At 35.4% G+C, this 25,135-nt stretch overlaps 1 protein-coding gene across 1 annotated transcript in view; it reads left to right on the top strand.

Annotated features, from left to right (window-relative positions):
• The window catches only part of LOC127859008 (receptor-type tyrosine-protein phosphatase T-like), a 75,136-nt gene that overhangs the window by 9,327 nt on the left and 40,674 nt on the right, over positions 1-25,135 (top strand). The window contains exons 13-17 of the mRNA XM_052396391.1: positions 274-409; positions 680-793; positions 1,096-1,198; positions 1,453-1,526; positions 2,822-2,950. Of these exons, the coding sequence (XP_052252351.1) occupies positions 274-409; positions 680-793; positions 1,096-1,198; positions 1,453-1,526; positions 2,822-2,950 (556 nt within the window). The remainder of the gene's footprint in view (positions 1-273; positions 410-679; positions 794-1,095; positions 1,199-1,452; positions 1,527-2,821; positions 2,951-25,135) is intronic.

The following is a 25,135-nucleotide window of genomic DNA, read 5'->3' as shown; positions in this document are numbered from 1 at the left end:
CGAGTTGTTAGACATTCAAATACGCACGGTATCAGAAAAACATTGTCAAAGATATCTTGTTCAAAAGCGTGCACAATATATATTTTCAATAGCATACTTAAATTTAACAAGACTCTTAAACTTCATTTACCTTCAAATGCTGAGCAATTTCATAAATTCTGTACCACAACAATAAATGCGAAAACTGGCATCGGTTAAACATGGATAGGTTTGATAACTTATTGGGTTTTGAAATGATTAACGATTGTGTTATATGTTTGTTTCTGCTGTTAGCGCTGGTGTTGGGCGCACCGGGACCTTCATTGCAATGGACTATCTCTACGATCAGGGAAAGGAAACCGGAAACATTGATATCCCACAGTGTGTGACCAACCTGCGCGCTCAAAGGGTCAACATGGTGCAGACTGCCGTAAGTGTAACAAGCAGATCAATAGTTTCATGATATCTAAAGATTGAACACTTGTTTAAATCCTTATTTTGTTACAAAGAAAACACTCATAAAAATGATTTTATTGTACAGTTATTTTCCCCAGTTATAAAAGCGGTATCTTTGTGCATGGAGTATAAAAAGACATACGTCAAGACCGCGGACGATGTTCGTTGTACACCGTTATTTAGTATAAAAGCGTTACAATAGTAGTTTACAAAACTAAATTGTCAAGATTGGCCATCATTCCAGAGTCAGTACCGATATCTTTACAAGCTGATTCTGGAAATGTTGGTACTTCCTTCCGAACCCGTGACAACCGAGCAGATAAGTGGAGAGAATATCGGGCTTAAAGAACAGTTTTTAGTAAGTTTGATCAAAGGGAATCCAATAATTACCCGCGTTCGATTAAGACATGTTGATAATGGGGCACCGAGGTAACTTTTCATGAGTTGTAAGACACAATGACTTAAAATTTATAAATTCGAAACTGCACAACAAAATCATATACATATACATGATCGTTCCTTTGGAAACATGTAAAAACAAAACAATGAATGCATACTAAAAGAAAGGAAATTGCTAAAACGCATTAATAATAATTGTATTGTTAGCCTTTCATTACTTAAATATCTCAAATATTGATTCCATACATGTACATGTATCAGGATTTAAGCACCGATGAGTCACTGTTTCCAGACGATAACACGTACACATCTGCAACGACCAATGAGAATCAGTCAAAAAATAGATCAATGGACATCTTGGCTGGTATGAGGAATAATGCGTAGCCTTATATAAACACTAGATTGCTCTTGTGGTTTTGATTTTTTTGTATTAATGTAGATTGAATGTGTTTATTGACAAATTGTTTAAATTTTGCATGTTTGTTGAAGAGTATGTTGGTAGAAGGCAGTTCCATAATTACAGTTCACATTTAAACAAACGGGAAACTGGCTTTACATTGTGCATAAGGCTTACTGTGATATGTGTGCTTCTTAAAGTAACATGTAATTCATTTTCAGCTGATAATTATCGCCCGTATTTGTCATCCCACATTCCAAACACGACCGATTACATCAATGCTGTGATAATGCCAGTAAGTGCTAAACAAACTGTATTGTACATTAAATATTACTTGCTTCAATATTGTTTTTAATTACATCAGTTTCAAGTGTATACATCTTTGCCCTTAAATAACTATGATAGTATTCGTCAAATATGGCAATTACGAATGTTGTTAAAACGTTGATTGACTACGATTTGTTATGATTTGATTTTGGTCTACCAATATTCAAAGACAGTGTTTTGTATACTATAAAATTATGCCAATATGTAACATGTTTAAATCATTTTTATAAACGTTCACTCAAAAACAGCTATCTTGTTCTTAGTTCACTTGTATTAATTTTATTTTTATGGACGTTTACAAAGGAATTTGTATAAAGATTAACATAGTTGACTATGTTTCATGGTATAAGATTATATCTTTTTTGTATTGTTTGGCGATGAATCAATGTTGAAAATAAGAAAATAAAATCTATTTAATTGTGATTATAGTTGCTGTCACCATTATTATCTTTAACAGTCATCATCGTTATCCGAATCAGTATAATATGCTTCACACGTTTCCAAATTCATTTGTTTGGCATTATAAAAGATAAAAAAGACGCTGTTTAGTTAACTTAACAAGTTTCAATGAATATTCAAAGCCTAAAGATCATAATAAAACCATGGTTGACTATTGTATTAAATCATTTTTTTATAAACCACATGGTCTATGATACATCTAATGAAACCTAAGACCATCAAAAGTGATTGATCCTGGCCTTAATAATCATGATAAATCATTTGTCGACAGTGGCTCTGAAAGGCGTTAAACACGTTTATAATTAAACATGTTTGACAAGTGCACTGGTTTATTGTAACATACTGCCTATGACAGTAGTAATGCTATGAGTTCCGCTCTGTTTATACGTCCAAATTTCATATAGTTTACCCAGTTTATTATGTGTTAAATGACATTCATAAATGTTCTTATGCGCACTTGGAAACTAATATGATATATTAAAATAACACATATTAAGTAATAGGTACATATAGTTAATGACATCAACACAACAAGCGATTAAATACGATGGTTTAAAGACCATATTTAACCATGGTCACCTAGAAGAAAGTAGATAGAGTCATGAAACATGATGGAAAAGGGAAATTTTTTAAAACCACAACGATCTGCAACCATGTTTACATGAGTTGAATGTGTTTATTTCACAAAAGACGCAAAGTTCATGTCTGATGTTTCTGTGCTGAAAATATGAATTTAGACGTTGTTAACCGTATTAAATAAAATCGCTTTGATACATTAAATACTAATCCTTTGATTTGCTTCAGAGTTTCAAGCTGCCGACAAGATTCATCATCACACAAGCTCCTCTAGAACACAGTTTTGTGGACTTCTGTAGACTGATATGTGAAAAGGAAATTGAACTGATTATTTCTTTTGATGAGTCCATGTCTGAGGTGAACATGATACGTATGGTCTTGTATGATGCGCTTAAAACCCGATTAAAAACGGGTGGAACACATTACTATCACTTCGTTATGCCCATTTAAAAATATGGGGTAATGGAATCAACTTAAAAATACTTATACAAAACTGCAGTCTATTACAAATATGTGTGTATTTTGGTTATATAATTAAACTACAGAAATATTAGCAGAAAATCAATTATTGTTTTCCATGTACCACAGGATCCTATCTTGCAACACGGCAATTCGGATTAAAACATTTAAATAAAGCATGCCAAACGGCATGCGTATAGAGAATGTGTAATTTATTTGCAGGAAGAAAAATGTTTTCCAGACGAAAACGAAAAAAAGTCGATTTCTGGTATGAGATTGACTGGTGTATCTTGTGAACCGATAGACGGACCAGACTTTTATACAAGATCGCTTGACCTAAATCTTAAACAAAAGGTAATCTTTGTTCCAATTCCATAAACAGTTGGCAATTTCTATAACTCAATAATACTTGTTTAAGTCTGTTTTAATTGTGTATTGCTAGCTCAGGGTGTACGTGTCGAAGGCAGGAAAACCCAGTCATTTTACATTGATCTAGAATCCACTTTGTCTATTTCGTAACACGATTTTGGTGCGAAGTATATACAATCAACATTTATTTTAGTTTGAAGTTCTAAAGAATCTTTGAAGCATTTTTAGCTCATCTATTTAAAAAAAAATTATGGGCTATCGTCATCACCTGAGCGTCGGCGTCGGCGTCTGCGTCGGCGTCTGCGTCGGCGTCCGGTAAAGTTTTGTTTTTAGGCCCACTTTTCTCAAAAAGTATCAAAGCTATTACATTCAAACTTGGTACACATATCATAAGGGGACTGGCAGGCAACGTTAGATAACTCTTGCTCGTTTTATACTTAGAAAATTGAAAATTTGGTTAAGTTTTGTGTTTAGGTCCATTTTATTCCTAAAGTATCAAAGCTATTGTTATCATACTTGCACCACTTACTAACTATCATAAGCGGACTGTGCAGGCAAAGTTATGTAACTCTGACTGGCATTTTTACAGATTATGGCTCCTTTATTCTTAGAAATTTGAAAGTTTCGTTAAATTTTGTGTTTTGGTGCACTTTACTCCGAACGTATCATAGCCATTGCTTTCAGACTTAGAACATTCGCTAACTATCATATGGGGACTGTACAGGACAAGTTGCATCACTCTGGTTCGCATTTTGACAGAATAATGGCCCTTTTTGACTTAGTAACTTTGAATATTTGGTTACATTTTGTGTTAAGATCCTCTTTACTTCCAAAGTATGAAGGCTAATGCTTTCAAACTTCAAATACTTCCATACTATCATAAGGGTACTGTACCCCTCTCGCAACCCCCTCCCCGCCCCCTCCCTCGACTCCACCCAATTGTTTTTCTACACATGGTTAAAAAAACACAAACATGTATTTCTATTACTTTAATTTTGAAAGACCGTCCAACCAATTCAACCCAAGAATTCCCCCCTTCCCAAAAAACTTTTTTTTCTTCTTTTTCTTATTTTTGGAAGATTATGTAATAAATGACCACACGCCCACACTAAACACCCCTCTCAACCCCACCCCTTTTTCCTTTTTGATTGAAGTATTGAGATAGGTTCCTTCACCTTTAAAAACAAAAAATAGATGGGCGGTCTGCACCCGCTAGACGGTGCTCTTTTTAACTTTTTAATGTCACTGTGCGAATTGTATGCAATATCCTGAGGTCAAGGTTAATGAATATAAGACAAAATAATATAACAATTACTAATCAAATACCTAAAATTTGATCATTCATTCTGGTATACACTTTTGACGTTATGTAAGCTGTTAGTCTCCTGTTCAATTACGTTCATCCGCACATTTGTCTTTCAGTCTGCCCAAAATGAAATACTTCAGAAACACGTAAAACATTATCGTGACACTTGGAAATAATATTTAAAGTTAAAATGGAATATTTTCGGCGACCCGTAATTTCTGCAGATGTAAAATGTCAGGTGGCTGTTAATAAACCAGAAGTGCACTAAGTAACTCAATTTCTTGGAATGTACATAAGACATAATCATGAAATGCTTAATGAACACGCGAATAGCACTTTGACGGCAGGAATAAAAACTGCATTTCACTAATTCATTTACGAATTCATTCGTCTGGCAAATTGAAAAAAACACACACTTAATATTGCTAAACTTAAGACATGGTCAGATAAAGTGCTATTTACAATTGTTTTAAATTGTTCAGTGTGTGTCGTACTGTTGTATGACCCATATTTTCCATGCAATAATGCTAAGCAATGTTGACTTTACAGACACACAGATTTTCACAGATAGTGTACACAGGTTGGTCGCAAACGATGACACTGCCTAAGAGTCCTCGATCATTTTTGGATCTGTTGCGGCACGTACAAAATGTTACACGAAGTGAAGCCCCAATCCTAGTCCAATGCCTGTAAGTTAATGAACTTATCCATGTATGCACATTTAAGCTTACCCTAACACTGCATTACATTGTGTATAAAATTAATTTGCATATTTTTATACAATATAGTGTATCTGTTGTAATAAATAATATTGCATTTTATAATAATAATAATTAATCATGATGACTAATTGTTTAGTTGTTACTCTGTCCTTCGTACCATACTCATTTCACATACTTAATATGGGACCTATATTCCGTACAACCGTGAGATAGTGTCAAAAACGAATCAACCAAGATTTTGTTATTAACAATTGTGATGTACTTGTTCTACCCCTATTCAAACTTGATCAAAATATATCGACATATAGCACACGAAAACATCCGATTTCTTTGCATGTAATTAACACGGTTTACATAAAAACAATTTACTGGGCGTGGGGAGTAATTTATTCCATAAATGCAATATTAAATCAGCTTGCATCAATGTAGTAAATACACACATGTTTCTCAAATTCTGCATAACTTAAAGCCCAAGTCTCACTATTGCCGATATATCCCCGTTCCATCCAGGTTTGCTAACGCCGGTCTACCAGCGAGAAACGGGATGATTCGTATAACTTTTTAACGCGGTCACACTATTTCCCAGTGCCGCCCCGGTTGAAGCCGGTCAACAGCCCGGCAGAGTCCCGGTCAAGCCCGGAATGGCTACGGTTAATCCCGGTGAAGACCCTGCAGAGCCCCGTTGTCTCTGGTAATGCCCAGGTTAAGCCCTGGTGAAAGCCGGCAGCGTCTAGGCAGAGCCCCGACAGAGCTCCGGTAGAGCCCCGGTATACCTTAACTCCGCCGGCACTCACCGGGGCTGTACCGGCATCAAACCCCGGCAGAGCTACGGCAACGCCCTGGTTTAACCCCACTCGTCGCCGGTTATCCCCCGGTGGAGCCCCTATGAATGCCGGTGGCGTCCCGGCAGAGCGCCGGTTTACTTATGTACCGTAGCTATACCTGGACTCTGCCGGCATTCACCGGGGCTCTACCGGGGCGTTGCCGTAGCTCTACCGGGGTCTGTATGGGCCCAGGTGGAGCTACGGTGCCGTCCCGGTTGTTACCGGTGCCGTCCCGGTTGTTCCCAGTGAACACCGGCCGTAGCCGGTCCTTCCCGGTGACTCCCGGTTCATCCCGGAGGTATTAAACATTTTAATTCTTTCCCGGTGGAGCCCCGGTTGTCCTCGGTCGTCCCCGATTCATCCCTGTGGAGTCCCGGTTTATCCCGGTAGAGCCCCAGGTCATCCCGGTAGATGCCGGATCACGCACCGGGGCTCCGCCGGCAACATAGTGAGACTGGGCCTTAAGACAAGGATGATATGTTATATAATTTCTGTTATTGTAAGAATTGCCTATCATAAATTGTATTGATATTCTTACTGTCATTATCCTATCCTATGATATTGAATCTGCAGCTTGAAAATAGTAATAAAGGTTTTTTTCAGCAGACTGGAAGTAGTTATAAGTGAACCGAGAATATAACGATCAATCATTATAAGAGGTGTAAACTGACTGCTGTGATGAATATGGACCATGCTCTTTGCAAAGGGGGTTTAATGGACGTAAAATGCTGTCCCAGATTAGAATGTGCAGTCCTCACAGGCTAATCAGGGACAACAATGACCGCTTGTGTGATATTTGTCGCTGAAAGTAAGTATTTTTAAAGCAAAAATCAAGTTTTTGCGGAAAGTGTCGTACCTGGTTAGCATGTGCGGGCTGTACAGGCTAACCTGGGACGACATTTTACGCACGTGCATTTAATCCCCGTTTCACACAGCACGACCCATATATAGTTATGAACTACTCATGAAACGATTTTACATATCATGTATAAATAGAAATGGCGCCGACAAAAGTGGTCTGTTCGTAATCATATGGACGCTTCTGGAACACGTGGAGATTGATGGTGAGGTCAGCATACCACGTGTCGTCAGGCACCTGAGGCTGAGGCGAAAACAGATTATACCAACCTTCGTAAGTTGTGAAGCGTATTTAAGTAGACCTAATACACGCTAAGCAGAGAATTACTCAATGTCCGGTATTTAGATACTATTTGTATTAAAGATCATTTCAATATTGTTATCCGATCACTGACAGACTGACCGGATGAGACCCCATATGACTTGCCCCTTACCTGTTAGCTCAGACATGAACTAAATCGTTTGACTACGTCGCATTCGCAACTGTTTGTAAATATATTTTGGCATATTAACACGAGTCAGTGTATGTTTCGGTTGTAAAATGATTTGAAGTAAACCAATGTGTATGTTTTAGGACCAGTTCAAGTTTTGTGCTGACTGCATTGCGCTGGATGATGCAAACACATACGCAAATGTTCAGAAAGTGTCGTCATAGATATTACATGAAAATGAAAGCATGTGTTGCATGTTTCTATACTGGACACAGCTGATATGCCATTTGTGCGTTCGCAAATTTATCGCACGCAGATAAAGAAATACCGTAGGTATTGGAACAGATGCTTTATTGTTATACGGTTTAGCATTTTTTTGTTATTTTGTAATATATTTGTCTTACATTTGTTTGCTTCGTTATATTTGTTTATTTGTGACCATAAAGTGTTCAGCAATTTTGTATTTTTTTTAATGCTTTAAGGTATTTTTTTCTATTTTTATATATTAACTTTCCCATTCATTTTATTATTTAATAAAGCTTACGCATGAAATAAAACAATTGTTTGGCATTTGGTATCAATATGTCAGCATACGTTATTGCAGATGAAATGAAAGGACCAGTGTTGCAAACAAAACTAAGCGATTGAATGGTTCACAATTCTTACTCGTGTTGGGCATATTCCAAAAAATAAAAACTGTTAATATCAAAAGGTTTTATATATATATATGTTTATATCTTTGTCTTTTACCAGCAAGTGTCCATTACAATACTGTTGGTCGACATTTTATGCTGATTTATGCATGCGACTTATAATCTTAACAATACATAGGCCGTGCATAACTATGATAGAAACAATATTCTCGAGTTTGTAAGCTCTCTTATTGAGTTACGAACATTCGAGCGGCATTAACAATGTGCAATAATAATCATCTTCGTTTAGTTTGTAAAAATGCAAGAGTAACACATGAAATAAGCGATATCGGAAGAAATTACTAAATACAATTATTATTATTATTACATCAAACATTCAGTAATGATTATTTCGTTTTGTTTGGAACTGTAAGACTGTTTTTATGTTAAAGACTAAAGATTTAAAGTATTGAGTATTTGACCCTTTTTATTATTTGAGAGTTGGTTACAAAGTTATGCATCATTTCTGTTATAAAAATATATGTATTTTATATAAAGTAACGCCACAATATTAAAAGGATATAACGATTTTAAACGGTTCACCATAGAAATCTTCATACAAACTTGTAGGTCGTTTATCAAAAGTCACAACTATTGTTTTACTTATATTTAGTGTAAATTTGTATGTATTACACTATTTTTCCATGTCATTTAATATAAATGGACTTATGTGGGAAGGACTTCAAATATGACGTGATAATCGGCGTAAGATAACGGCATTGTTATATCCTTAATCGCTATGGTCCCTTCAATATAAGAGTTAATATTTTAAATAAAAACGAACATCATAGACAGGTTGCTTGAGCAATGGTCGGCCTATTTTACGCCAGGGTATGAATAGATGTATTCAGATGTTGTATTCATTAATCTGACTGCTGATTTAAATGGTGAATACAGTGCTTTACGTGTGGAAACAAACTTAGAGCTTATTTGTTAGGAAATTAAGTTTTGCCTCCGAAGTGATCGTTATAGTCATAGCATTAAGCATAATCAATTCAATTTAAATGTAAGTTAACATCAAAGTTGTAAACCATTTTTTTGGTAAAAAATTGAATGTAAAACATGAATGGTCATTATCGGTTTGTGGTGTATCGAAGTTATGTTCACGTAATTCATTACATATATTATGTTAAAAATCACGTTCTTTAAGGTCATTACAATGATTGCGGTATTTCATTCATTTTGACTGATCTGTATTTTAAAAGGTTTATTTAATTTTTAAATGTTTTCCAAAACGTTTTTGAATGCTTTCCGGAAATCGTACATAGGCGTTTGCTTCTAATAATCATATTGCTCATCTACGAATAGCATTGTATGTTTTCCATAATGTATACATGTTTGCCTGTTTGTGTTGGGTGTATTCTTGTTAAATTGATTGATGTGCGTTGAGGAAATTTCACTTTGCTGTTTTGCAAGTGATGTAAGAAATGTCTTGAACGTGTTGATGCTTTTGGGTATTGTTAATTAATTGTTTTACTTTGCCAAAATACATCACAACTATTTTCATATTGATATTGTGTAAAAAAGGCCAATTAGATTTTTAAATACTTGTATATTTTCATCTATTGACACATACATTTGCTTTGTTTTATCATTATCAAATACTTTTTTATCTATGTTGATTTGTCTCTTGTGTGCGAGAAAATTAAACTACATTTCAGCATTATCCGAGCATTTGTTCCTTCAAAGTATTTCAAATTCATGAATGAAATTCCCATGAAACGTGTCGTTGTAAAGTGTTATTACCCATCCTATATCCAAGCAAACCGCCGTTAGAAATGGTATGATTGACTGATTTGCGAATAATGGTTTAATGCTCGGCCTTGACGCTTAAATGCGGTTCATATGTGAAAATACTTTGTTATTATCCTCTCAATGTTTATTTAAACAAACAATTTCTTGAATTTCTTGAATATAATGCTTATATAATAAAAATATACCATAAGACGCAATATTGTTCTATTTGATACTCAATTTCTTCAAACAAAAGACATCTGGATCTCTTGAGACTTTTGACTTGGTAGAATGTAAGCACAACCAATACCTGTATTATCTAATTTAAATACTATGCCAAAATCTTTTACGTTTACAATCAATGCTTTATATTTAAATATATATTTAAAACATATATCTAGGTTAACCTAACAAAACATTATTTAATTTATTAATATATTCTAGAAAGTCAATGTCAATAGCACCACTGGCCGAAGGCCAGCGGGGCTTATGTCATGGTCCTGTGCCCGTCATGTGTGCGTGCGTCCGTGCGTTAATTTTTCCTTTAAACATCTTCTTCTCCTAAACTACTGGTCCAGGTCTGATAAAATTTCTCAGGAATGTTCCTGGGGTGAACCTCTTTCGAATTTTTTTCAAATTATGCCCCTGGGGTCAAATTTGAACCTGCCCCGGGGGTCACAAAACTGAAAATTTGCTAATATAAGGCCTATTTTGTGGAAACTTTCAAATCTTCTCGTCCATAACAATTGTGCCTAGGGCTATCCAATTTGGTATGTAGAGACATCTAATAGGTCTCTACAAAATTTGTTTAAATAATGCACCAGGGATCAAATTTGACCCTGGCCCGGGGGTCACAAAATTGCACATATGCTTATATAAAGCCTATTTTGTGCAAACTTTAAAAAAATCTCTTGTCCATTACCGTAGGGCTTAGGGCTACAAATTCGGTATGTAGTGACATCTAATAGTTTTCTACTTAGTTTGTTCAAATTATACTCATGGGGTCAAATTTGACCCTGTCCCGGGGTCACAAAAAATGGACATACGCTTAATATATCTGCGGCCCGCGAAATCTCTCCGCATTTTACACTGGTAGATTCTGGCTAAGCATTTTTAAAACGAGCGATATAATTGGCTGTCATTCCCCAATCTTCCAATTAAAATCGGCTTCTTAAAATGTGTTTGGTATTTCTTAGCTGATTCGTGTGCAAATGGCGCCGTTGTGAAGCGAAAATTAAGATTATTGAAATGACACATAGCAATCGAATTAACAAATGACATCATATAGTCTGATATGAATAATTAAATGTGTTTGTCAACGAAAATGACAACGTTAACTGCAAGATACACATATTTTGTTTAGAAATGTGCACAGTGAATTTGTGTCACGGAAACAAGTGTTTCTGTTTGCAAATTGGAGTTCAGTCTACTCTCGAAGTAAAACAATTTTGAAGAGGATTTTTCGAACATGGAAATAGACAAACATGATTGGATTTATATGATAGTGGATCTGTGTATAATCAGAGTCATATGCATATTCTGCTTTATTATGTTTGTCACGCTGTTCAGTTAACTAAAATAGCATTGAACTAAAGATGTGAAAAGCAAGGTATTGAAAGGTAAACAAATTAAATGTATTAATTTACCTCAGTTTAATACATCATTAACACAAGGAGAACACTCAAGTGTGTTTGTTTATATTTAGTCCATTAACCTTATTTGTATATAACATTATATGAAAAATGTGTATTGTTTTGTTTGTTTTCACCAAATGGTTTGTATTATTCTTTTATGCTAACATTCTCAAAAATGTTTTGAATGACATCATTTTATGATTTATAAACAGATTGCAAAAAAATATTTGTTCAAGATAAACTTAACAACAAATTGTTACATTGAAATAAGTGATTTTAATATTCAGTAGCAAAAAAGTAAGGAGAATCAAACTTAAAAAAGATGTATCTATTAAAAGTATATTCTACCGATGCCGTAAACAATCCCCTTGTTTATAACATGACTGCCGCTAAGTCTATTACTAGCAACCTATCAGAGAATAGGTCAGATACCTTATTTCAATATATGGCAATTATATAATTTTTCAAAAACAAACATGACAGGTAACCAACGTAAGATGGAAAAAGAAAAGGAAAGTTAGGTCAAGCTAATTGTTTGACATGATATCTCTTTAAACCTCACGCCATATGCAAGTAGTGTTGCCATGATCGCAACATCTTGATGAACTATAATTCATTTTTTTATCTCATAAACATTTACTTTGTTTAACAAACAACCTCTACAAAGTTATCATTCCTACTGCCTCTCGGCACCTCATGGACCTGAAAAACTCGTAACTTTATGTTTCCTCAGGCAAATATCTTTTGTGTACAATTAACAATTTCTTCACCACGTTTGCGAAGAAAAGTTCAGGTGATCTACGTCATTAGGTATTTTGCATATGTCATGAACTATATAAGTATCAGAAACTTTGGAAACCTACAAAAACTTTTTGGAATTTTGGAAAAAGATATATGATTGAATGAAGGAACTTTCATTTATATTGTAGAACATGCATATATTTGATCTTCGGCATCTAAAAATATGTGAAATAGAAAGAACGACAATATCTTTTGGAGAGATAAATGTACCTACGTTATAAGCAAAGGACCTGTGCGACAATTCCCTGTTTTTTTAGTCTGTTTATTTAACACCGTAGTAACATTTTCAATATATTCAAATGCTAACCCTGCCAACTGTAAGCATCCAGTGGGACGAAGGATAGAAAGAGAAAATCACATGCTTGAGTACATTTGAACCCATGCGCATTTCACGCTTTTTTCGCATAAAAACAGTGGAGCGATACAGGGCTACCATGGCCCTCTTGTTAAATTTTCGCACAAGTCATTTTACATTTTATGATATCACGTTTAATTTCCCAGTATTTGTAATTTCACGACAGCAGCCGTTTCGCCCTTTCAATAGAAGCTTGGAACCAACCAATATGGTTGATAAATACGCTGCCCGTTCTGTGTCAACCATGATTTTTTGGATTTGTCGCTTGTCGAGTGTACCGTTTATTTGCTGGATTCCAACACGTTGATGAATCACCCCGAATTCCAGGTTTCTTTCGCTTGAGGTGTTGCTAACAAGCTCCCGGTCGGGGTTATGTTGGAAAATCGTTTTCCTATGCTTCCCAAAGAGTGTTTCATGGAATCTATCGAGTTCGATGTTCTTTTCATTTCGACAGGCATCTCAACATATTGTTTTAAGAACTTCCGATCAATTTTCTGCATTTGATTTACGTGATGCCATGGAATAACGTGTTGTCTTTTAGTGTTTAGAACTCTCAAATGCCATTTTGTTCGTCGATCAGAGTCGGATTTATTTGGTAATTTTTGAGGACATTTGCAGACTTGTAATCTGTTCAGTTATAAAGTTTGAACAAGTTTCCATACTTTTATTTGTACGTCTTATTTTCTAATATATGTTGGTTTTATTTGCATACTTTTCAAAATTATTAATTATGGACTCATGTTTTTGAGGTGTTTGATGTTTTCTTAAAATCCGATGCTCATTTATGAGCCTTACTTTTTAAATAGGGTTCAATGCATGCGCGTTATGTTTCGTCGCTAGATACGCCTGTGCGGTCCTCACAGGAATTCAGGGACGACACTTTCCACCTAAAATGGAATAATGCTAAGAAGATATTTCTTTTAACGACAAGTACAATAAAAGGGAAAATTATTCTGATCATCCTGTAACGAATTCGCAGGCTTATCTTGGAAAACACTTTCCGCACATGTATTTATCTCCGTTTTCCAAGAACGATGTCCATTGTGATCTCATTTGATCTACATGCATACTTATGTATTGCGGGTTGCATTGAATACATTTGAAAATGTGATAGATGTATTCCGATTTGATACACATAATTGATTAGTTTGACAAACCAAATTCACTCAGTACATTCGTTGAAATAAGCATCATTTTAAAATGTATATTTATATCGTGTAAATATCACGAAACAATTACACGAGTCATGCCATCTTTCTGGGCATATGGAGTCCTGGTACGCGGGTCGAACGTATTGTCGGACATACTTAAATAAATAGGACTGTCTTGCTGGAATCAAGGACAGGAAGTATAGCGGTCCCATATGGTTATAGTAATAAGGACGGCTCACACTTTGGCTTAAGTCAAATGTGTAATGATGGTAACAGCGTCCGTTGTTTCCCGACTTCTCCGTATACACAGTGGTATGCAGTATTATATAATTTTTCTTCCAAAAAAAGTCAATGTTGTTGTCACAGGAGGGAAGCCCATATTTATTTCATGCTATAATAGAGACAAGGAGTTGGACTTCGTTTACCGTAAAACTAGACCATCTTTACTGTAAACCATGCAACTCTAACACTTTTTAACGAATCAACTACACACCGGTTGTTTTCGAAAGCATATACAATAATTATCCGGAAAAATTAACTCAGTACCATTGATCAAGCAGTATTTTGATATCAGCCCTCAGAAATTGACCCATTTCCAAAATCGTGTTTGGTCGGACACAAGTGTGTCCACATAGAGGTTTTCCATGTATATCACTTTCAAGAGCTAAACCTCAATAACCAAGTCATTAAACGGTATATAAACAACACCTGAATGCACATAAAACATTTTTCAATCGGTTACGATACCTATTGTTATAGTATGGCTAACACCACTTTATCGCGTCTTTCGATTAGCGAGTACAAAAAATTATATTTTTACTTTAGGAAAACCTTCGATGACGTCATAGATTTTATAACACAAAATAAGATTGGTCGGTTTTCATCAATTTCTCACTCACCTTTTTATGGAGATCCTCCGGAAATTCCGCATTACCAATAAAAAGACCCGTAGCAAATGTATGCTTTATTAAATGACGTCAGAGGATTCCCTATAATTCCTTCAAAAGTTAAACCTCTTGGTTGTTTATTTACATATCGGAGTGAAAAAACACTTTTGATGGTGTGTGAATGACTATGAAAGAATAGTATTGTTATCGATTAATTTTTGTTTATGGAACGGGAAATAACCCTTAAATAACGAACAGTATTGTAATCTTTGTTTTTTTGCTGTTTGAAACGACCGGAAATTAAAGCTTATTTGGACATACTTGTTGCCGACCAAAAATTGTACCGTGAGTGTCAACTTCTGAGGGCTGGTATCGAATACTGCTGGATCAACGGTACTGAGGTTATTTGTTTCTGATTTTTTAGTTTTCGAAAACAACCGGTTTGTAGTTGATTCGTTAACAATTGTTCGAGTTACATGGTTAACAGTAAAGATGGTATAGTTTTACGGTAAAAGAAGTTGAACTCCTTTTCTCTATTAAAGCATATATAAAACAATGGGCTTCCATCCCGTAGTTTAATATTCAATTCCGACTGTTTGAAACTAAGTCGAACTAGAACTTCGCGAGTTGGATGTGTCGCCTGATGGTTGCATACCTGTGTTAATTGTTAACTTTATTATCGGGGATGTGACATTAATTCTTAATGTTGTAACAATCAAAGTTTTACCATTTTATGTTTACTTTAATGTTTAAAGTAAAACTCAAGACATAGTAGTCATGAACCTTTTTGGGGTCGCGGTAACAGATTTCGAAATTTAAACGTGGACCCTTAGTTCAAGATCAAGGTTATAGGGGTCAAAAAAACAATTACCATGGAAAGGTCTTATGCAGATACACATGCGTACCAAAAATTAAATCAATATCTGGAGGGACAAAAACGTTATGAGCTTTTTTTGAATCGCGGTCGCAGATTTCGAAACCTGAACGCGGACCCAAAGTTCATAAATTTCATGCGCATGGAAAGGTATTGTCCAGATACACATGCGTACCAAATATGAAAGCGATGTCTGAAGGGACACAGTAGGTATGAGCCTTTTTCGAATCGCGATCGCTGATTTCGAAACCTGAATGTTGACCTCAAGTTCAAGGTCAAGGTCATAGGGGTCAAACATTTTATGCACATGAAAAGGTTTTATCCAGATACACATGCATGCCAAATATGAAAGCAATATCTGAAGGGACACAGTAGTAATAAGCCTTTTTTGAATCGCGGTCGCAGATTGAAAACCTGAACGCTGACCTCGAGTTCAAGGTCAAGGTCACAGGGATCGAAAAAATTATGCGCATGGAAAGGTGTTGTCAAGATACACATGCATACCAAATATAAAAGCAATATCTGAAGAAACACACAACTCAAGTTCAAGGTCAAGGTCACGGGGGTAACAATTTGTATGCACATGGAAGTTGTTCACAGGCTTTTTAATGCGTTTGAGTGATTTCAAGAGATACGTTGAAACAGTATTCAACATGTCATCGTATGCGAAGTTTCATGTAGATAAGATGAGGCCTCCGCTGTCAAATGAGAGGCATGCGATTTCCTCGTCGTACTTACTCTTGGATTTCAAAATTTCCCAAAATTAAGATACACCATTAAAATACACATATTTCAAATAGTAAATATGTTTGGTGTTGTTCTACAGAAAAATACGTTAAAGTTGAACTTTGACCAACGAGTACAAATATTAGCATTAATATTCTGTAGTATGAATCAATACTCATTATAATTGAATTGTGGCTAAAGGCCTTTACCAATATAATACAAATCTTCAAAAGATTATCATAATTGAAATTGAATGAAAACACGCCGCGATTCTCAAATGAATACAAACCCAAATATGAGAAAACACTACACAGATCTTATTGCTTTCCTTCCAAATATAATTTCAACTGCGAAACGTCTGAAAGCTTTCGGGTTAAATCAGTCCGAACTACTTATGAAACAAACTAAACAACAACTATATTGTTTTTGTTACTATGCGATTTACGAGGGTACATACATAGTTGCCACATGTGCACAAAGTTTCAAAACAAGCATGTAGATCTATATCATAAAGAATATGCACTAAATACAAATTTTAATACACAGCAAAACGTATAATGTGAATGTAATAACATTTATAATTCGAGCATATACATACGCTCAAGTAAAATATGTTGTAAATTTACCTTGAATATATGACTAGTCAAAGACGATACATGTCAATTTAAAATAATACTACTTTACGCTGAAGTTAATTTACTTTAAATATTAACGACATATTTAAATATATATAATTATCAATAATGGCAACACGACAATGCATTCACTGCGAGATAGTGGATACACTCATGTGCGTACTCAACGAACATATATTCTAAAAATGGGCGCGAATTCTTGATATAAAATAAATACAAACTAAATCCTAGCATTCTTGGAAATCAAACAGAAAATATATGCAACTTTTGTATACAACATGGAAAGACTTGATTTTCCTACGAAGACGATCTAATCAATTAACAGTTAGCGATCTTAAAGGTTCATAACTTAAAGTTTCGTTTCCATCTAGACAAAATATTGTTTAAATGACCATTATATTACTGACTCTCTGCTATGATTGTTTCATACCTGAAAGAGGTACATCTATCGTATCTGTAAATGGTTTAGATCGAAACCTCGACTTAACTAGTTGTTATTTCCACTGTTTGCTCTTGTAACTCAATCCGGACTTAACGTTATATGTATTTGTCATAAAACATATTTAAAGCTATTTTTGGATATTATTTTCACGACTGTCATTGAATAAAATAGGTTTTGTATTTTGATTGTTCAAAAAAACATTTTATACAATTTGTGCAAAGCATTCCCATAAGCTTAAACAATTATTTTAACTGTTTCCGCTTCATGCAAATTTCAGCTGCGAGTTTAATATCATACCAGATGGCAGTAACATCTAAATGTTTTACCGAACAATTATCAACCTTTATATGAAGTATATGTGACCTTCAACGGGCATTCTATATCATCTTCAGCTTATTTCCGAAAACCGTCAATATATGTTACTTCCACTTCCGCGAATGTACCATGTACACTTTGGCTAACTTCAGGGAGCCATATCATACATTTTCTTGTAACTTCTGGGATTGTTTGTCTGCTTACAGGAATCATATCATGGCAATTGTTCTCACGTTTGGGAGCCAGCTTATGGGATTCTGTGTCCGCTGCCGGGGACCAAATCATATCAATTCTAGATGTATGCAAGAAAGTTTCCTGATGATATGAAGTCCCACTTGAGTCATGTTGGAAGACGGGACACGTAAATGGTTTCTCCTGAAAAACAACTTCCTGTGGCTTAATGACGTTAATAATTGTCAATTTACAATTTACATTACCTGAATGGTTAATTGAAACGCCCGCATTTAATCCGTTTACTTCCGGAAACAGGTTGCTCTTTTCCTGAGCTCATTTGCATTCCAAGTTGTATCATTTACTTGTCTCGATGACCGCGAGAACATACCCTTGGTCTGTTTGTCAATGTAATTAATCAAATTGCAGTTAAATTCTACCTGTTCATTTCCAAGAAAAGCCAAAACTGGAATATCATGTTGATTATCGACATTAAAGCTACAACTGTCTATAACATCTCTATAACATATACTACTTGCATCAGCAAACTATTTAACACACACACGCTCACCTGATTGAGTTGAAGCCGTTGTCGCTCATGTTTAAATGCCTACCGCCTTCCTTCCAGAACGTAATTTCGAAAATTGATCGCTTTGGCACAAGATGGGAGCGCTCGAAGAGGCATTTATGCCATCGATTAAATGTCTAGTTATCAATCTTACTTTGTTTCCAATCACACTTTGAAAAGGCTTTATCTGCCCCAACCTGCTACCTACAAATCATACTGGAACTACTTTTTGTCTGGTTTGATGTATTTGATATATTTTATATCGAATCTACATTTGTCAATGTATAGCCACTCTGTTTTAAGTTATGAAAAACTGATGTGTATGCATGTCGAGCACTGGCTGAGAAGGATATTAAAATACATCAATATTCGGTCATTTAAAGTCCAAACTCCCGCAGTATTTTTTTAAGTCATTTGCATATTCACAGAATGTTAGGAAATATACATGGCCGGTTGTGTTAATGCCAAATGGAAGCGTATTTAACAAACAACACTGCTTGATAGTATATTCTTAGCTTAAACTTAAACATCTCCTATGGTTTATAAATGTATCATTGTGATATATTGCTTATATCGAAAGTACCGGTAAACAAGAAGGACATTTTCCTCAAACATAACTTCAGCGAGTAAAGTATTTTAAAATGTAACTTAAAACTGGTGTGAATTAACGTTCTATCAGTTTAGAATGTTCATATTAAATACCGGTGTTGGCGGATTTATAGCCTTTCGAATGCAATTATAACTTAAAACCACGCATACCGAAAATAAAGTTGCAAATAGTTGTTAACGATCATTGACTTTACTCTCGCTCAGCATTTGTTTTTCAATGGAGAATGATCGTTTGTTACTATAACAGCACGCTCATAACCGAAACTTACTTTATCTTCAATATACTTACTATCACTAGTATCACTCAATGGTTATTCAGTAGTAGATCCACTGGATTGCGATGAGAGGTGAATTTACTAGCTTCCGGTATGGCCTGTTACGCGCGCCACGCGACATTTCCGCCTTAAAATTGATTACTTTCCAGCGACTCTATCTTGTACTTTTAACAAAATATTTAATATATTACACAATTGATGCCTTGTTCTCTGTTAAATCTGGACTTTTCATCAACAATATTATTCAATTAGGTTATATGTTCATCAATTTTGAGTAAACGATGTTTTCATGTACATGAACATACTTAATTCTGTAAAAAGCAACAAAAATCATACTTTCAAAAACGGTTTGTATTCTCATTTCCGTATCGACAAAGGTACTCCGTAGGGAATACCGTTTATGCCTTCTTGGTTCCACATTAAAATCCAGAGGGCGACAATGCGATAATGCGATAGTACGATGGCGACAATTCGATAGTACGATGGCGACAACGCGATAATACGATGGCGACAATGCGATAGTACGATGACAACAATGCGATAACGCGATAGTACGATGGCGACAATGCGATAGTACGATGGCGACAGTGCGACAATACAATTACGACAGTCCGATAGTACAATGGAGACAATGCGACAATGCGATAGTGCGATAATACGATGACGACAGTGCGACTATACGATAGCGACAGTGCAATAGTACGATTTGCGACAATGCGATGATACGATGACGACAGTACGATGATACGATGGCGACTGTACGATATGACTATCGAATTGTCGCCATTGTACTATTGCATTGTCGCCATCGTACTATTCCGTTGTCGCCATCGTGCTATTGCGCTATCGTATATTTTAATGTGTAACCACGATGACATAACGGTATTCCGTAACTCCGCTATACGATGTACCGCACAGTACTCATACTTACCTTACCGAGTTCGTATGCCTATATATTAAAATAAAGCAAACGAAACGGTCTACTGACTTTTCGTATTCATCTGCCAGGTTTTATTACCGTAAACTGGTTAGAAAAACACAGATGTGATATGTCGAGGGATTAACGAAAATACCAATAAGATGAATTCGGATCAAATGAAACTGTCCAAAGAATAAGAGTCATTAAATAGGGGAAATCTACATATCCAAAAAAATAAGAGGCATATCAAATGATTATTTTGTCTAAAAGAGGTTGTTTACACATTTATAGTGTTATTAAACTTAGAGCTACTACGGTAACACTTGACGTTGGCTCAAGATTAGACGACGAGTGTATAATTACGCGGCTATTAAATATTTATAACTCACAACCGCAAATATCGGTCAATTTAATTTGCTCATAACATTTGCCTTATTTGGACCAACGCTAATGCATTGGAATTAAGTTATTTAACAATATTCTCCTTTAGGCAATTGTATAACACCGATTGATATAATTTTTTAAAAATATCTTGCTGTCAAAGTGTCCGTTCGCAAAGGTCGTTAAGAACACACTTTATGAAGAACAACTGTGTAACAATCAATATTCTCAACTATTTCTGAGCATTATAGACAGTTCGGAGTCACTCAACTTTTTCTTTAGAAATGTCTACATTTGAGTAAGTACATGCATTTAAATTGTGTCGTTTAATTCATTTGATAATTAAACCCACCCGACGGAATCTCGATTATGTACATGATCAGTCCGTCACAATTGTTGATATATCACTTCAGCAGCTAACGGATGGACTCGTGTACTGTCGGGCATTATCATACGCTGGACAAACGAACATAAATAAGTTTTACAGAGAGAGGAGGTGGGGGGGGAGTCTTATATCCGTATAATCCGGAAGTGCGCACAATACAATAAGTTTGTTGGTGAGCGTTAAACTAGATTAACTAGATCATTTACAAAGATATCTACGGTTTTCGCATTTCTCATGAAACAACCAAATGTCATTTTCTACATTAACTCATGTTACAGTTTACATGTCAAGAAGGAAGTTTTAAATCCGGTTGTCATATTGTGAAAATGAAAAGCTGTACAGGGGTGTACACAAATGCGTTTTGATTAACGAAAGTAGTTAATAATCATTTGATTTAAGTAGAAGTCGAAATTTCAAGAATGTATATAAAAGACAGGATATATTTATGTATACTTGGATTAGTTCTACGTGCATGCATATGCACAGGTATTAATTGAGTTCATTGTTAATAATTATTATGATTTATATAAAATTAGTGTTTTTACTGTTTATGAACGTAAGTGAATTTACGGTCTTAAACTCTGAATGCAATTGTGACAATATCCGATATAACGTCTGAGTGACGTTGTAGTTATTATAGAAGTAACTGTTGGTCTAGTATAAAAAAGTATTGTGTGATAATGATGTTACAGATCGTATTTAATATTAAATTTAAATCTATATTGTGTTGTGTTGTTTTATTGTTGTACCAATTTCTAAATATCGTTAACTTTAAATGTAAATCACGACTTGTCTATGAGTTTATAACGGTAGTTATTTTAATACTTATTGTACTCGTTGATTAGTTGTTTACTAGTATTCGATTTATTCGTTAATGTCGTTTTGCTCTAGGTTAGATAAGTTCAGCTCATCTAATCCATACAGTTGCACGTTTATAATTTGTCTAATACTCAGATCACTCATCCCTTTTCCCGTGCACTGATATGTTTAATGTCGATCTCGTGAATCGTATGATTGCTATAGTCATTCGATTCTTTACATTCAAAGAGTATACATCTCTTTGTTGAATATTAATGATATTTATTACCATTAATAAATATATTACAGGTAACCTTGTTTTAGTATTTTCACTATGTTTCGTTGCTACATTGTATTTGGTATTGTGTGTATTGTTAGTATTGTTTGTATTTTAAGGATCACCGTCGGATCATGCATTACTTGTATTTGTGTATTGCTATATTTATATAGATTCGATTCTTTACATTCAAAGAGTATACATCTCTTTGTTGAATATTAATGATATGTATTACCATTAATAAATATATTACAGCCAAACGAGTTTATCCTCCACGATAGAACCACACGGAAACCCACCGGCAACATTGGCGCCCAACAAGTCGTCGTGGTATTCAGGAAAACAAGGTTTGAAGTATTTTGTTCAACGCTGAATCGTCGAGCATCATTATTTGCTTCAATTGGGCAACTACGCCTTTGCAATTTGACATAGTAGAGACATATTTGGGAGTTATTCCCAAAGAGACAGTCGAATGAACTTGGATTGTTTAGTGACAACACGCGTTTGCTGAACGTTCTATGGTCTGTCTGCTCACGGAGAAACCGTTCCCGGGACATTCACGGTATAAATGTGCACACATTAACTTTTACGTACGTGCGTCAACGTCAGGATTCTTCATTCTACGTTACCAGGATTGGATTCGCCGTTCAGTCTGGATAGTGCATTGACACTGTAATTGGACTTATTACATAGTGTATAGGACTAAGTATATTGTTTTGTTTATTCTTTGCTGATCCGACGGATTTTGGTGAGTGTATTTTTCTGTTTATATTTGTTTGCATCAATGTGTATGTTATTTGCAATTTTGCGTAAAATTAATCACTAAGTTGACCATCGAAATTATAAAGTATACTTCGATTTCAATTTTACGAAATTTGGCATATTGGTCACGGGTTATCTTGGTGTTAATTTAAGACGCAACTGCGAAACTGTTTATTTAGACGTATTTGATATACTTGCTTCATTGTTTACATTTTAAGCTAAGTTGGAAAAGAACGAATATCCAACTTGTCTCGTTTACTTACCGATGTATTAACACCGTTTTACTTAAGCACGCAATAATCAGTACAATCGGTGTAATTCAGTAGAGCATACCTTCAAATTCTACCATTAGACAGACTAGAATTATTGTGTTATCCCTAATTAATTATCATTCAGATTTATATTCTTTACATCTGTCCAGATAGTCACAGTATCGGGTTTGATTTTAAGTATTGTAAACAAGTATTTCATATTTCTGTGGACGTTATAGCATCGACAGAAATATTTACCAAATATTCTTATACCAAAATTGTACATGAAACCATGCATTGTAATGCATTAAGTGTATAATACACTGTATTTGTATTATACACATTGGTAATTCGTCGTGATTTTCCGCATTTTGCACGCGAGAGTGACGCGCGTATCGCACTATAAAATCGTTAATTTCGCTCGCTGAAATATGTAGCGAAATTAGCGCGATTGATAGCGTTTTAGACTATCACGCGGGAGAACTGAGTTCGATTCAGGATACCGGCACGTAATATAAACCTTGAAAATTTCCAAATAATTTGAAATAAATTGACCACATTACAAATAAATTGAAAGAAAATTAGCAAATTGAGTGCGTTTGAAAATAAAATTAAATAAATCAGTGTTTCTCAAAGCTGGCAAACGGAAGTGCAATTCAGGGGAGATAATGTGTGTAGATTACGAGCAAGGGCAGTGAATTAATTATACTGCATCATTTGAATGTTTGAAAGAAGTAATTTTTCATGTTGCAACCAACTTCATACGAAACGTGAGGTGATCGTGAGGTTGCTGTGATAATATAGTGCTTTAAGGAGATAGTGTTGTCTTAAAAGAATAGTATTTATTGATAGTAGTGCTAGTTGTTGATTAGTATAAAGAGGCCTCTACATAAGTACATAGATAAAAGTATTCAGTATATATAGTAGACAGGTTAGGCTAGCACGATGAGTTTAGAACAGTTTAGAAATGTGAGTGAAAGAGAGGAGAGATTGCAGAGGAGAAATATAGAACAAGAGATGGAAGAAATAAGGCACGGTAGACAATATATCCAGGAGAGGAATCGTACTCGCCTGAATGAATCGGTCCATGCATGTGAGTCCCCATTACGAACACAGGAGCGAATTACGAGTTGTTCCAGACAACAACGTGTTTCGTCTTATGTTCCATTACACGAGGGAGAGAATCTTGAAGATTTGGACAGATTTCTAGAAGAAGCACGTATGGAATTACGGGAAAGAACCAATAGCCTTGGATCAAATGTCGGTGACCTCGTTACATTTGATGAGTACGTTGGTGACACCGAAAAAACGCAAACCAAGACGTTTGAACATCAAAAGTCTGCACAACAACAGGAGACGGAAACAGACAGCAGATACGGACGACAAGCACACATTATCCGTCACAGAGATGAAAATGAACGCACAGAAAGGGAGTTAGAGTTACGACGGCGGCTTCTGGAGCTAGAGGATCGCGAAAGCAAACATCGGGAAAGAGAAGAGCATATGTATGAATATTGGAAACGTAAAGAGTTTGACTTACAGCAAAAGGAACGAGACATGAAACATAGTTTTGAGAGCAGAGAAGAGCGATTATTATCTCAAGAAATGAAGCTAAGAGATATGGAAATCTCATTATCTGAGAGGATGCAGTAGCTAGAATGCAAACTTGAGATGCGAGAGAATCGTACATCGGACGGTTACTAGAAAAATGAACGAAATGAGACAGTGAGCAAGGCGTCTGTGCTTGAACATAGCAGTAAAGAGAAGATTGACCAACTTCAGCGTAAGATCGAAACTCTTCAAAAAGAAAAAGCAGCATTAGAACCAAGATTACCAGATGCTGACGTTTTACGCTACGGCAAAACGCTAATTCAAAAGGACGGCATGAGAGATGCCACAGAAATTAAATTGAACATCTCGTCTAACCATTT

This window comes from Dreissena polymorpha, chromosome 14, assembly GCF_020536995.1.
Source record: "Dreissena polymorpha isolate Duluth1 chromosome 14, UMN_Dpol_1.0, whole genome shotgun sequence".
Taxonomy (NCBI): Eukaryota; Metazoa; Mollusca; class Bivalvia; order Myida; family Dreissenidae; genus Dreissena; species Dreissena polymorpha.
This window is presented reverse-complemented; position numbering and strand designations above follow the sequence as displayed.